The 13,207-nt window shown below is 64.3% G+C and overlaps 1 protein-coding gene across 3 annotated transcripts in view; it reads left to right on the forward strand.

The window, feature by feature from the left end:
* Positions 1-13,207, forward strand: part of DLG4 (discs large MAGUK scaffold protein 4) — a 37,793-nt gene that overhangs the window by 15,845 nt on the left and 8,741 nt on the right. For all 3 annotated transcript variants that reach the window (XM_045000832.1, XM_045000831.1, XM_045000830.1), the window contains exons 2-13: positions 583-636; positions 1,681-1,731; positions 2,371-2,495; positions 3,569-3,738; positions 4,433-4,569; positions 5,434-5,578; positions 5,940-6,078; positions 7,810-7,966; positions 8,095-8,197; positions 10,822-10,936; positions 11,532-11,708; positions 12,181-12,217. In XM_045000832.1, coding sequence (XP_044856767.1) covers positions 583-636; positions 1,681-1,731; positions 2,371-2,495; positions 3,569-3,738; positions 4,433-4,569; positions 5,434-5,578; positions 5,940-6,078; positions 7,810-7,966; positions 8,095-8,197; positions 10,822-10,936; positions 11,532-11,708; positions 12,181-12,217 — 1,410 coding nt within the window. The remainder of the gene's footprint in view (positions 1-582; positions 637-1,680; positions 1,732-2,370; positions 2,496-3,568; positions 3,739-4,432; positions 4,570-5,433; positions 5,579-5,939; positions 6,079-7,809; positions 7,967-8,094; positions 8,198-10,821; positions 10,937-11,531; positions 11,709-12,180; positions 12,218-13,207) is intronic.

Raw genomic sequence — 13,207 nt, forward strand, 5'->3', positions numbered from 1 at the left:
GCCGGTGCCCCTCACTCCCGACCCGCAGCCCCCTGCTAGCCCAGCCCTGAGGACAAACGTGACACTGATGTTTTCGACTGAAGGGTCGCAGGTGTCGAGTTTGGGGGTTCACAGGGTGCTTTGGGGCTGTCGGTTTCGTGTGGGGATATTTTGGGGGGGCGCCTGGTGTGTCGGGTCAGAGTGATGGTTTTGGGGGGGGTTCAGGTGAATATTTGGGCTGAGGTTTTGCCGGGGGGATATTCTCAGGGGGGGGTCCCATGAATTTTGAGGGGTGCTGGTTCGGTGTCAGTTTTTGGGGTGCCCTCACAGCTGGGGCGCGGCTGCTTCGGGGACACAACGTAGAGTCGGGGGGGGGGTGCGTCCTCTTCCACCCCAAAAGTCGCCAGGACTTGCCCGCCTGTTTTGGGGGGACTGGGGTCGCTGGGATGCCTGGCGGGTGGGATACTTGGCTCCGGTCTGGGGGTGTCTCAGCCCCGGGGGGGGGGCTGGTATCTTGGGGGGCTGGTGGCACCGCGGAGAAGCGGCTGAGATGCCTCCAGCTCACCCTGGGGTCTCCTGCTTTCGCCTCCTTCTCTGCCGCAGGCGAATTCTCCGCCCGTCATCGTCAATACGGACACGCTGGAGGCGCCGGCGTATGTGAGTAGCCAAGTGGGGGGGTTTGGGGGTGGGGGGGCCTCGTTTCTGGGCCGGTGCAGCTTCCTCCTAGACGTACATTCATCTCTAGGAACCGTCCCCCCCACCCCAAAGGCCCCTGCAAATCGTCCCCTCTCCCAAAGGCCCCCCAGTTCCCCAAACTCACCCCGATGTGACCCCCCCAAACCTTCCCCCCAAACTCACCCCTGATGTGACCCCCCCAAACCTTCCCCCCCAACTCCCCCAGCCCCCAACCTTCCCCCCAAACTCACCCCTGATCTGACCCCCCCAAACCTTCCCCCCAAACTCACCCCTGATGTGACCCCCCCAAACCTTCCCCCCAAACACCCCCAGTCCCCAACCTTCCCCCAAACTCACCCCTGATTTGACCCCCAAAAACTTCTCCCCAAACTCCTCCAGCCCCCAACCTTCCCCCCAAACTCACCCCTGATCTAACACCCCCAAACCTTCCCCCCAAACTCACCTCTGATGTGACCCCCAAAAACTTCTCCCCAAACTCCTCCAGCCCCCAACCTTCCCCCCAAACTCACCCTTGATGTGACCCCCCCAAACCTTCCCCCAAACACACCCCTGATGTGTTCCCCCGGACCTTCCCCCCCAAAGTCCCCCAGTCTCCAACCTTCCCCCCAAACTCACCCCTGATCTGAACCCCCCCAACCTTCCCCCCAAACTCACCCCGATCTGACCCCCCCAAACCTTCCCCCCCCAACTCCCCCAGCCCCAACCTTCCCCTCATGCTCATCTCTGCCCCCCACATCTGCGCCTGTTCGATAGAGTCCAGTCTATCGTTCTTACCCCGTTTCCCAGGTTGGGGGGGGCACCATGGGGGGTGGGGTGGAAGATCCCCCCATGGGATTGGGAGAGTGAATGTGGGGGGGTCTTGTCTGATGCAGGCAAATAGATCTGTGGGTTTTCTTTCTTTCTTTCTTTCTTTCTTTCTTTCTATTAACTCGTCCCTTTGTTCTTTGTCCTTCGTTCTGCCGTGCGGGGGCCGAATTCTCACCCCCCCCCCACGTTTCTCTCTAGGTGAACGGGACGGAGGGGGAGATGGAGTACGAAGAAATCACGTTAGAACGGGTGAGACTCTGCGTTCCTGTCTCTTTCTTGGGGGTGAATTTCAGCGTAACGCGCCCCAGAGGCAGACGCCTCTGCCCCCTCCCCCAGCTCGGCCGGTGCCCCTCACTCCCGACCCGCAGCCCCCGCCGGCCCAGCCCTGCCGGTGCCCCTCACTCCCGACCCGCAGCCCCTGCCAGCCCAGCCCTGCCCCCCCCCAGCTCTGCCAGTGCCCCTCACTCCCGACCCGCAGCCCCTGCCAGCCCAGCCCTGCCCCCCCCAGCTCTGCCGGTGCCCCTCACTCCCGACCCGCAGCCCCTGCTAGCCCGGCCCTGCCCCCCCAGCGCTGCCGGTGCCCCTCACTCCCGACCCGCAGCCCCTGCCACCCCCCCCAGCTCTGCCGGTGCCCCTCACTCCCGACCCGCAGCCCCTGCCAGCCCAGCTCTGCCCGCCCCCAGCTCTGCCGGTGCCCCTCACTCCCGACCCGCAGCCCCTGCCAGCCCAGCCCTGCCCCCCACACCCGAGCCCTGCCGGTGCCCCTCACTCCCGACCCGCAGCCCCTGCCAGCCCAGCCCTGCCCCCCCGCAGTTCTGCTGGTGCCCCTCACTCCCGACCCGCAGCCCCTGGAGGACGACTGACAGGTTTCGGGGGTGTCTCCTGCAGGGTAACTCCGGGCTGGGGTTCAGCATTGCCGGGGGGACGGACAACCCCCACATTGGGGACGACCCCAGCATCTTCATCACGAAAATCATCCCTGGGGGGGCAGCGGCTCAGGACGGCCGCCTCAGGTACCTGCGGGACTGGGGGGGGGGGCGGAGTGCTGGGGGGCAGAGAAGGGGATGGGGGATGGGGGGGGATGGGGAGTGAGTGACTGTGCAAGCGATTGTGAGCCTGTGCGCTGGGGGTGGAAGGTTGTGAGCGCACAAGCCTGTGCCGCGAGTGAGTGTGCAATTGGCGATTGTGTGGCTGTGCACCCTGGCTCGCGTGCTACTTCTTTGCACGTGCCCAGCACGTGCCCAAACCCTCGGATGTGTGCAAAGACCCGCCTCGGTGCTCCCACCGTGGCGTATTGCATATACACCCACCGCCTCGTGCACGAGCACGTTGCCTCGTGCCCAGAACGGCTGGCTGTCCCCGTGCACCATCATGTGCAGAATCACTCCTCGCACACTCATTGCAGAGGCTCCCCCAATCCCTCTTTGCACAATTGTTCCCTGCACCAGCACCGGTTGCACACTTGTTACACCATTGCTCATGGCACACACTCACACTTGCACAATCACTCCTTGGAGAAGTGCACAATCACTCACTACACAATTGCTCATCCCAGTTGCCCGTGATCACAATAACTTTTTGTGCTAGTCCTCATCACACAATCCCTCATGGCATATGCTCACAATCACTCTTTGCACAACTTCTCCTTGCACACGTGCCTACTTGTTCCTTGCACCATTGCCCCTTGCACAACTGCTGATTGCAGGCTCTCCTACTTCGTTCCTTGCACAATCACTCTTGCAGATGCTCACAATCATTTGTTTCACAATCTCTCATTGCCCAGTTGGTCGTTGCACACTCATTACACAACCACTCCTTGCAGAGGCTCACAACTGCTCGCTGCACAATTGCTTGCCACTCAGTCACTTTTTGCACACTCGTTCTCCAATTGCATACTCCTTGCACGGCCTCTTGTTTCTCCCCCATTGCGCCGTCGCTCATTGCACGCTCACTCTTGGCACGTGTGTCGCACGCTTGCGCACAGGCCCCCCGCTCACAATCGCCCCAGGGCCCCAGTTGGGGCCGTGCCCGCCCCCGGCCCCCGTGCAACCCCCTGATCCAGCTCCTCCCCGCGTCCCTGCACCAGGGTGAACGACAGCATCCTGTTTGTGAACGACGTGGACGTGCGAGAGGTGACGCACAGCACGGCGGTCGAGGCGCTGAAGGAAGCCGGCTCCATCGTCCGGCTCTACGTCATGCGGCGTAAGGCCCTGGCCGAGAAGGTCATGGAGGTGAAGCTGATCAAGGGGCCCAAAGGTCAGAGACGCCCCCTGGAGAGGCCCCCCCGGAACCCTCCCCATGGCTCGGGATACCCCGGAGAGCCCCCCAAGCTCCTTGGAAAGAACCTCCCTCTGAGAGACCCCCCCATGGCTGGGGACGTCCCTGTGCACCCCCCATCTTCCCTTGGAGAGACCCTGAGAACTTGGGGGTCACATCACCCCCACAGCCCCCCTCCTGCTTCCATCCAATGGGGCCTCCCGAGAGAACACCCCAGATCCCCCCCCCCAGATCCAGGGACTCCATTGTCTGCTCCCCCGCTAAGGAACCCCCAAAGAGAACCCCTCAGTACCTCCTGCCCCCCCCCCACTGAGAGACACCCCCCCTACCGGATAATCCCCATATTGGAGAGAGCCCCTTGCACCCAGCACACCCCAAAGCCAGGGGTCCCCCCGAAACTCCCTCCACATCACCACTAGCCCCCCCAATACAATCTCTGCTCCCCCCGCCAGCCCCCCGCCCCCTTCTCCCAGGAGATCCCCCTCTCGAGGAGTCTCCCCCCTTTCTCTCCCGGGATCCCCCCGAACCCCATCATCTCCCCGTCCTCCCCAGAGGGGGACCCCCCCCGGATCTCCCCCCCCATCCCTTTCTCTCTGACTCTCCCCGGATCTGCCCGCCCCCCTCCCCCCAAATCTCCCCCTCTGAATCTCTCTCCCCTCCCCCCCCCGCTCAGGTTTGGGGTTCAGCATCGCGGGGGGCGTCGGGAACCAGCACATCCCCGGGGACAACAGCATCTACGTCACCAAGATCATCGAGGGGGGGGCCGCCCACAAGGACGGGCGCCTCCACATCGGGGACAAGATCCTGGCGGTGAGTCGTTCCCCCCCACCCCCCGCAGGGCCAAACCCAGCCAGGCAGGGGTTAACTGAGCCCTGGGGGGGGAGGGGCCTGAGTGGAGGGAGGGGCTTGGCAGGGTGGGAGGGGTTTAGTGGAGGGAGGGGCTTAGTTGAAGGGGAGGAGCCTAAGTGAGGGGGAAAGCTGAGTGGGAGGGGCTTAGCAGCGTGGAGGGAATTGGGGAGGGGCTTAGTTGAGGGGGAGGAGCTAAGCTGAGAGGAGGGCGCTGAGTGGGAGGGGCTTGGCAGAGTGGAAAGAGTTGGGGGAGGGGTCTAATTGAGCGGTGGGGCTTTGTTGAGGGGAGGAGCCTACGTCAGGGGAAATGCTGAGTGGGAGGGGCTTAGCTAAGAGGAGGGAGCTGAGTGGGAGGGGCTTAGAGGAGTGGTGAGAGTTAGGGGAGGGGCCTAATTGAGGGGGAGGAGCCTACATCAGGGGAAAGCAGAGTGGGAGGGGCTTAGTGGAGTGGAGGGAGTTAGGGGCGGGGCCTAATTGAGGGGAGAGGCTTGGTTGAGGGGGAGGAGCCTATGTCAGGGGAAAGGAGTGGGAGGGGCTTAGCGGAGTGGAGCGAGTTAGGGGCGGGGCCTAATTGAGGGGACAGGCTTGGTTGAGGGGGCGGAGCCTATGCAGGGGGGACGCTGAGTGGGCGGGGCTTAGCGGAGGGGTGAGGGGTGCTGAGCTGGGTGTGGGGGGGGGATCCCCAGGGCAGGACTTTTCGGCAGGACTCCCAGCCGCTGGATATCACCGTGGGGCTGAGCCGGGGCAGGTGGGATACTGGGGTGGGGGAGATGGGCCCAGGGGTCTGACCCTGGTTTCTCCCCGGTCCCCCCCCCCGCCCTGCAGGTGAACAACGTCAGCCTGGAGGACGTGATGCACGAGGACGCCGTGGCCGCGCTGAAGAACACGTACGACGTCGTCTACCTGAAGGTGGCGAAACCCACCAACCTGTACCTCAACGACTCCTACGCCCCGCCCGACATCACCACCTGTGAGGAGCGCCGGGGGGCAGGGGGCGGGGCGGGGGGCTCGGCGGGGGGCGCTCTCCCCTGGCAGGGGGCTGGCCCCATGGGGCGCCGGGGGGCAGGGGGCGGGGCGGGGGGCTCGGCGGGGGGCGCTCTCCCCTGGCAGGGGGCTGGCCCCATGGGGCGCCGGGGGGCAGGGAGCGGGGCGGGGGGCTCGGCGGGGGGCGCTCTCCCCTGGCAGGTGGGGCTGGCCCCAGGGCGGCGCTAGGGGGCGCTGGGGGGGCAGGGAGCAGGGGCGGGATCCCTGCCCGAACGGCCGCCCCACCCCAGAGGTGGCCGCATCTCAGCCGTTAACGCCGCCCCCCTGTCTCTCTCTCCCCGCTCCAGCGTACTCCCAGCATCTGGACAATGAAATCAGCCACCAGAGTTACCTGGGGACCGACTACCCCCAAGCCATGACCCCCACCTCCCCCCGGCGCTACTCCCCCATCCCCAAGGAGATGATGGGGGAAGAGGACATCCCCAGGTGAGCAAAGCCCCTCCCCCTCCCCTGGGGGCTGCCCCCTAGCGGGGTCTGGGTGCCGAGGGAGGGAGTGGGGGTGACCGGATGTCCCGATTTTGGGGTCTTTTTCTTATATAGGCTCCTATCACCCCCCCCCCTCCGTCCCGATTTTTCACACTTGCTGACTGGTCACCCTGGGGAGTCGACTGGCACCTGCCGCCCAGACAGGACGGGGGCTTGGGGTGGACAAAGATCACCCCCTTTGTAGCCTCTTAATGGCGTTCATCTGCCAGCGGTGCACACGGGTACCCGTCCCAAGTGTAGGCGCCGGAGTGCAGGAGGCGACAGGTGTCCCCGTAACAACCAGGCGTACATGTAACATACAGCCCCATGCATGATATACTGGTGCACAGGCAATGGACAACCACGCACCGTAATGTACAGGTGCAGAGGTAAAACCACACACCGTGACACACAGGCGCACAGGTAATGGACATCCACACACCGGGACTTACAGGCGCACAGGTACTGTACTGCCACACACCGGGACTTACAGGCGCACAGGTAATGGACAGCCACACACCGTGACATACAGGCGCACAGGTAATGGACAGCCACACACCGTGACATACAGGCGCACAGGTGATGTACAGCCACACACCCTAACACACAGGCGCACAGGTGATGTACAGCCACACACCCTAACACACAGGCGCACAGGTGATGTACAGCCACACACCCTAACACACAGGCGCACAGTTAATGTACAGCCGCACACCCTAACACACAGGCGCACAGGTGATGTACAGCCGCACACCGTAACCCACAGGTACACAGGTAATGTACAGCCACACACCCTAACACACAGGCGCACAGGTAATGGACAGCCGCACACCGTAACCCACAGGCGCACAGGTAATGGACAGCCGCACACCCTAACACACAGGCGCACAGGTAATGGGCAGCCACACACCGTAACCCACAGGTGCACAGGTAATGGACAGTTGTATACATAACACAGAGGAGCACAACTAATAGTCAGGCAGCCGTGTGACATTCAGGCACCCACATAACACACAGACACATTTCTGACATACACTCAGCCACATAACGAACAGGCAACTCGGCAAGGTACAGGCGCTCAGATGCAGTAGAGGTATTCCCAGAATATACAGCCGCATCTGGAATATACAGGTACACATGTAACACACAGCCACACGGGTGACCTACAGGTTGCCATGTAATGTTCAGGTGCCCACAGGAGGTACAGGCATTCAAACAGGAGTGCATGTCAGTGTAGACGTGATCACATCCTGTAACCGGTGCCACAAGCTCACAGATAAGATACAGGCGCCCTGCCGGTCCGTGCGACCCTCACAGCCTCGTGGTGAAGTACAGGCGCACGGGCGCATCCGCAAGGTTCAGGTGGATACCTTGCATACAGGCGAACAGGAGGGGTACCGGCAAATGCGCACAGGCGCCTGTGAAAGTACAGGTGCCTACATGTTGTGGAGGTTCAAGAGTGCGCCTGTGACGTACAGGCGCACGAGGCAAACGCACGCACACACACAAAGTTGCAGCCATGTACAGCCGCACACGTACGCTACCGTCGTCCACGAGCCATACAGCCACCCACTGTAACCTGCAGGGGTCATTACAGTCAGACCTCGCACACCCCATCGTTCCTGCATCCCCCGCTGTGCACGCTGGCGGTGGGGGGTCCCTGACCTCTCTACCCCCATCCCCCCTGCCCAGGGAACCCCGCCGGATCATCATCCACCGCGGCTCGACGGGCCTGGGATTCAACATTGTCGGGGGCGAGGATGGCGAAGGAATCTTCATCTCCTTCATCCTGGCTGGGGGGCCGGCTGACCTGAGTGGGGAGCTGCGGAAAGGGGACCAGATCCTCTCGGTAAGAACCCGCCCCCCAGAAGCAGCCAGTCCCCTGCCATGGGGCCGGGTGGGAGCCGGCGCCCCCCAGAGGGGACAGGCCCCTGCCCCATTCCCCGCCCCCCTGATGTGGCTTCTCTCTCCCCTCAGGTGAACGGGGTGGATCTCAGGAACGCAACCCACGAGCAGGCTGCCATCGCTCTGAAAAATGCTGGGCAGACGGTGACGATCATCGCACAGTATAAACCTGAGGGTGAGTCTCTGCTGGGGGCGGGGGGCGGGGCTGGAGGGGTGTCCCGCCTCTGGGTGGTGTGGAGGGAGGGACGGGGTTTGGGTGGGTGGATGGATCTGGGGTTGGTTGGGTGGATGGAGGGATGAAGTGATGGAGGATGGGTGGATGGAGGGATGGATGGATAGATGGGGTGTAGGGTGGGTGGATGGAGGGATGGAGGGATGAAGTGATGGATGATAGGTGGGTGGATGGATGGATAGATAGGGAGTTGGGTGGGTGGATGGAGAAGGATGGACGGAGGGCTGGGGATGAAGGTTGGGTGGATGGACGGAGGGATGAGGATGGAGGGATGGGGATGGAGGTTGGGTGGATGGATGGATTGATGCAATGTTGGGTGGATGGAGGGATGGGGTGGGTGGGATGGACGGAGGGATGAAGTGATGGAGGATGGGTGGGTGAATGGATAGATAAGTGGGGTTTTGGGTGGATGGACGGATGGAGGGATGAAGTGATGGATGATGGTGGATGGATGGATAGATAAGGTGTTGGGTGGGTGGACGGAGGGATGAGGATGGAGGTTGGGTGGATGGATGGATTGATGCGATGTTGGGTGGATGGAGGGATGGGGTGGGTGGGATGGACGGAGGGATGAAGTGATGGAGGATGGGTGGGTGAATGGATAGATAAGTGGGGTGTTGGGTGGATGGACGGATGGAGGGATGAAGTGATGGATAATAGTGGATGGATGGATAGATAAGGTGTTGGGTGGGTGGACGGAGGGATGAGGATGAAGGGATGGGGATGGAGGTTGGGTGGATGGATGGATTGATGCGATGTTGGGTGGATGGAGGGATGGGGTGGGTGGGATGGACGGAGGGATGAAGTGATGGAGGATGGGTGGGTGAATGGATAGATAGATGGGGTGTTGGGTGGGTGGACGGAGGGATGGGGATGGGGGGATGGGGATAGAGGTTGGGTGGATGGATGGATAGATGGGGTGTTGGGTGGGTGGATGGATGGAGGGATGGGGATGGAGGTTGGGGGGATGGAAGGATGGATAGATGGGGTGTTGGGTGGGTGGATGGATGGAGGGATGGGGATGGAGGTTGGGGGGATGGAAGGATGGATAGATGGGGTGTTGGGTGGGTGGATGGACGGAGGGATGGGGATGGAGGTTGGATGGAGAGATGGGGTGTTGGGTAGGCGGGAGGATGGACAGAGGGATGGGGATGGAGGTTGGGGGGATGGAAGGATGGGGGGCAGATGGGAGGACGGAGGGACGGGTGAGGGCTGCAGGACGGAGGGATGGGGGTGTGGGAGGATGGAGGGATGGGGGGTGCGGGAGGACGGAGGGATGGGTGAGGGCTGCAGGACGGAGGGACGGGGTGTTGGTTGTTGGGGGGATGGAGGGATGGGGATGGAGGTTGGGGGGACAGAGGGACGGGTGAGGGCTGGAGGACGGAGGGATGGGGTGTTGGTTGTTGGGGGGATGGAGGGATGGGGATGGAGGTTGGGGGGACAGAGGGACGGGTGAGGGCTGGAGGACGGAGGGATGGGGTGTTGGTTGGTGGGGGGATGGAGGGATGGGGATGGAGGTTGGGGGGACGGAGGGATGGGGGGCAGATGGGAGGATGGAGGGATGGGGGGTGCGGGAGGACAGAGGGATGGGTGAGGGCTGCAGGACGGAGGGACGGGGTGTTGGTTGTTGGGGGGATGGAGGGATGGGGATGGAGGTTGGGGGGACGGAGGGACGGGGGGGCTGGAGGACGGAGGGACGGGTGAGGGCTGGAGGACGGAGGGACGGGGGGGCAGGCGGGAGGACGGAGGGACGGGGGGGCAGGCGGGAGGACGGAGGGATGGGTGAGGGCTGGAGGATGGAGGGATGGGGGGTGCGGGAGGACGGAGGGATGGGGTGTTGGTTGTTGGGGGGATGGAGGGATGGGGATGGAGGTTGGGGGGACGGAGGGACGGGTGAGGGCTGGAGGACGGAGGGATGGGGGGGCAGATGGGAGGATGGAGGGATGGGTGAGGGCTGGAGGAAGGAGGGATGGGGTGTTGGTTGTTGGGGGGACGGAGGGATGGGGGGTGCAGGAGGATGGAGGGATGGGGGGGCAGGCGGGGGGACGGAGGGACGGGTGAGGGCTGGAGGACGGAGGGACGGGGGGGCTGGAGGACGGAGGGATGGGGGTGCAGGAGGACGGAGGGACGGGTGAGGGCTGGAGGATGGAGGGATGGGGGGTGCGGGAGGACAGAGGGACGGGTGAGGGCGGGAGGACGGAGGGATGGGGTGTTGGTTGTTGGGTGGATGGAGGGATGGGGGGCAGATGGGAGGACGGAGGGATGGGGGGTGCGGGAGGACGGAGGGATGGGTGAGGGCTGCAGGACGGAGGGACGGGGTGTTGGTTGTTGGGGGGATGGAGGGATGGGGATGGGGGTGCAGGAGGACGGAGGGACGGGTGAGGGCGGGAGGACGGAGGGGCGCGAGGCAGGAGGACGCCGGGATGGGGGCGGGCGGCAGGACCGGGGGTGGTACCGGAAGCAGGCGTCTCATTGGCCACGTGGATTTGGGCGACCGCGAGGGGTGGAGGGGGGGGGCAGCCCAAGGCATCACGTGGCCCTCAACCCCCCCCCATTCCCCCCCCCAGAGTACAGCCGCTTCGAGGCCAAAATCCACGACCTGCGGGAGCAGCTGATGAACAGCAGCCTGGGCTCCGGGACGGCGTCGCTCCGCAGCAACCCCAAGCGGGGCTTTTATATCCGGTGAGAGCCCCCCCCCCGAGCCCCCCCAGCCCCCCAGGAGCCCCCCCCGAGCCCCCCCAGCCCCCCAGGAGCCTCCCCAGCCCCCTGAGATCCTCCACGCCTCCATGGACCCCCCTGGCCTCTCCTGACCTCCCCACCCCCCTGAAACCTCCCATCCCCCCACAGAGCCCCAAGACCCTCCTGGGTTCTCTCCCCGGCTCTGGGAGGGGAGTGGGGGCTGGTGGGTCAGAGCCGGGGGGGCTGGGAGGCAGGACTCCTGGGTTCTCTCCCCGGCTCTGGGAGGGGAGTGGGGGCTGGTGGGTCAGAGCCGGGGGGGCTGGGAGGCAGGACTCCTGGGTTCTCTCCCTGGCTCTGGGAGGGGTGAGGGGGCTGGTGGGTTAGAGCAGGGGGTCTGGGAGCCAGGACTCCTGGGTTCTCTCCCAGCTCTGGGACGGGAGTGGGGGCTGGTGGGTTAGAGCAGGGGGGGCTGGGAGCCAGGACTCCTGGGTTCTCTCCCCGGCTCTGGGAGGGGAGTGGGGGCCGGTGGGTCACAGCGGGGGGGGGCGCTGGGAGCCAGGACTCCTGGGTTCTCTGACCCCCGGCCCCGCCCCCCCAGGGCGCTCTTCGACTACGACAAGACGAAGGACTGCGGGTTCCTGAGCCAGGCGCTGAGTTTCCGCTTCGGGGACGTGCTGCACGTGGTGGACGCCTCGGACGACGAGTGGTGGCAGGCGCGGCGGGTCCACCCCGACGGGGAGGGGGACGAGATCGGCTTCGTGCCCAGCAAGAGACGGTACCCGGCGGGGGGGTGGGGCGCATGGTGGGGAGGGAGGGACTCGGTGGGAGAAGGTGTCAGGCTGACGTGGCTGTGGGGGGACGTGGGGCTGGGGGTGGGATGGGGCCCTGGGGGGCAGAGGTTGTGGGGAGGGTTTGGGGGTGGGGCATTGGGGAGGGGGCGGGGCTGCTGAGCAGTGGGCGGGGCCAGAGGGGGAGAGGTTGTGAGGAGGGAGAGGAGGGGGTGGAGCTTTGGGAAGGGGGCGGGGCAGCTGAGGAGTGGGGGAGGGTTCACAAGGGGCGGGGCTACGGGGAGGGGGCGGGGCTGCTGAGCAGTGGGCGGGGCCACAGGGGGAGAGGTTGTGGGGAGGGAGAGGAGGGGGTGGGGCTTTGGGAAGGGGGCGGGGCAGCTGAGGAGTGGGGGAGGGTTCACAAGGGGCGGGGCTACGGGGAGGGGGCGGGGCCGTCTCTGAGCTTTGGTCTCCCCGCAGGGTGGAGCGCCGGGAGTGGACGCGGTTAAAGGCCAAGGTGGGTGACTGACCCGTGCCCCCCCCGCCTCGGACACAGACCCCCCCCCCATCCCGGGGGCAGAGGGGTTGGGTGGGGCTGGGGGTGCGAAGCCACAATCAGTCCCGGGGGTGAGTGTGCAAGGCTGGGGGCGGGGCTCTCTCGTCGGGCCCCCCCCAGTCCTCCCCGTGCCTTCCCACGAGCGTGTGCGCCGTGCGTGCGAGCGTGTGCACAACTGCCTTTGCACGCCCCCGGGCCGACCCTGTGTCGCGCCCCTCCCCCAGCCGCGCCCCAATTCGAGGCCATTAACCCCTTCCTCGCCTGCCCAGCATGGCGGGGGCCAGTCAGGGGGTCAGTCCACAAAGAGGGGGGGCTGCTCCCACCTGACCCCCAGGGGGCGCTGTGGGGAGCGGCTCCCACCGCAGGCACCAGAGCTGGGACAGAGGGAGGGGTGGGGGGATCCTTGGGGAGAGGGGTTCTCCTGCGGGGAGGGGGCAGGGGAATGGGATGGGGGGAGGTGAGAAATGGAGGCTGTGATGGGTCCCCCCCATGGATGGAGAAACGGAAGGGGGTATCGGCAATTTCTGTCTGTCCTGTCTATCGATCCCCATCCATCCCCCCCTCCATCTATCTATCCATCCCCCTACACCCCCTCTATCTATCCATCCCCCTCCACCCCCTCTATCTATCTATCTATCCATCCCCCTCCATCTATCTATCTATCCCCATCCACCCCCTCTATCTATCTATCTATCTATCTATCTATCTATCTATCTATCTATCCGCATCCACCCCCTCTATCTATCTATCTATCTATCTATCTATCTATCCATCCTCCTACGCCCCCTCCCTCTATCTATCCATCCCCCTCCATCTATCCATCCAACCCCCTCCCTCTATCTATCCATCCCCACCCACCCCCTCTATCTATCTATCTATCTATCTATCTATCCATCAGCCCCCCGCTATCTATCTATCCCCATCCACCTCCTCTCTCTCTCTCTCTCTCTC

This window comes from Mauremys mutica, unplaced genomic scaffold (genome assembly GCF_020497125.1).
Source record: "Mauremys mutica isolate MM-2020 ecotype Southern unplaced genomic scaffold, ASM2049712v1 001304F_np12_obj, whole genome shotgun sequence".
In the NCBI taxonomy this organism is placed as follows: domain Eukaryota; kingdom Metazoa; phylum Chordata; order Testudines; family Geoemydidae; genus Mauremys; species Mauremys mutica.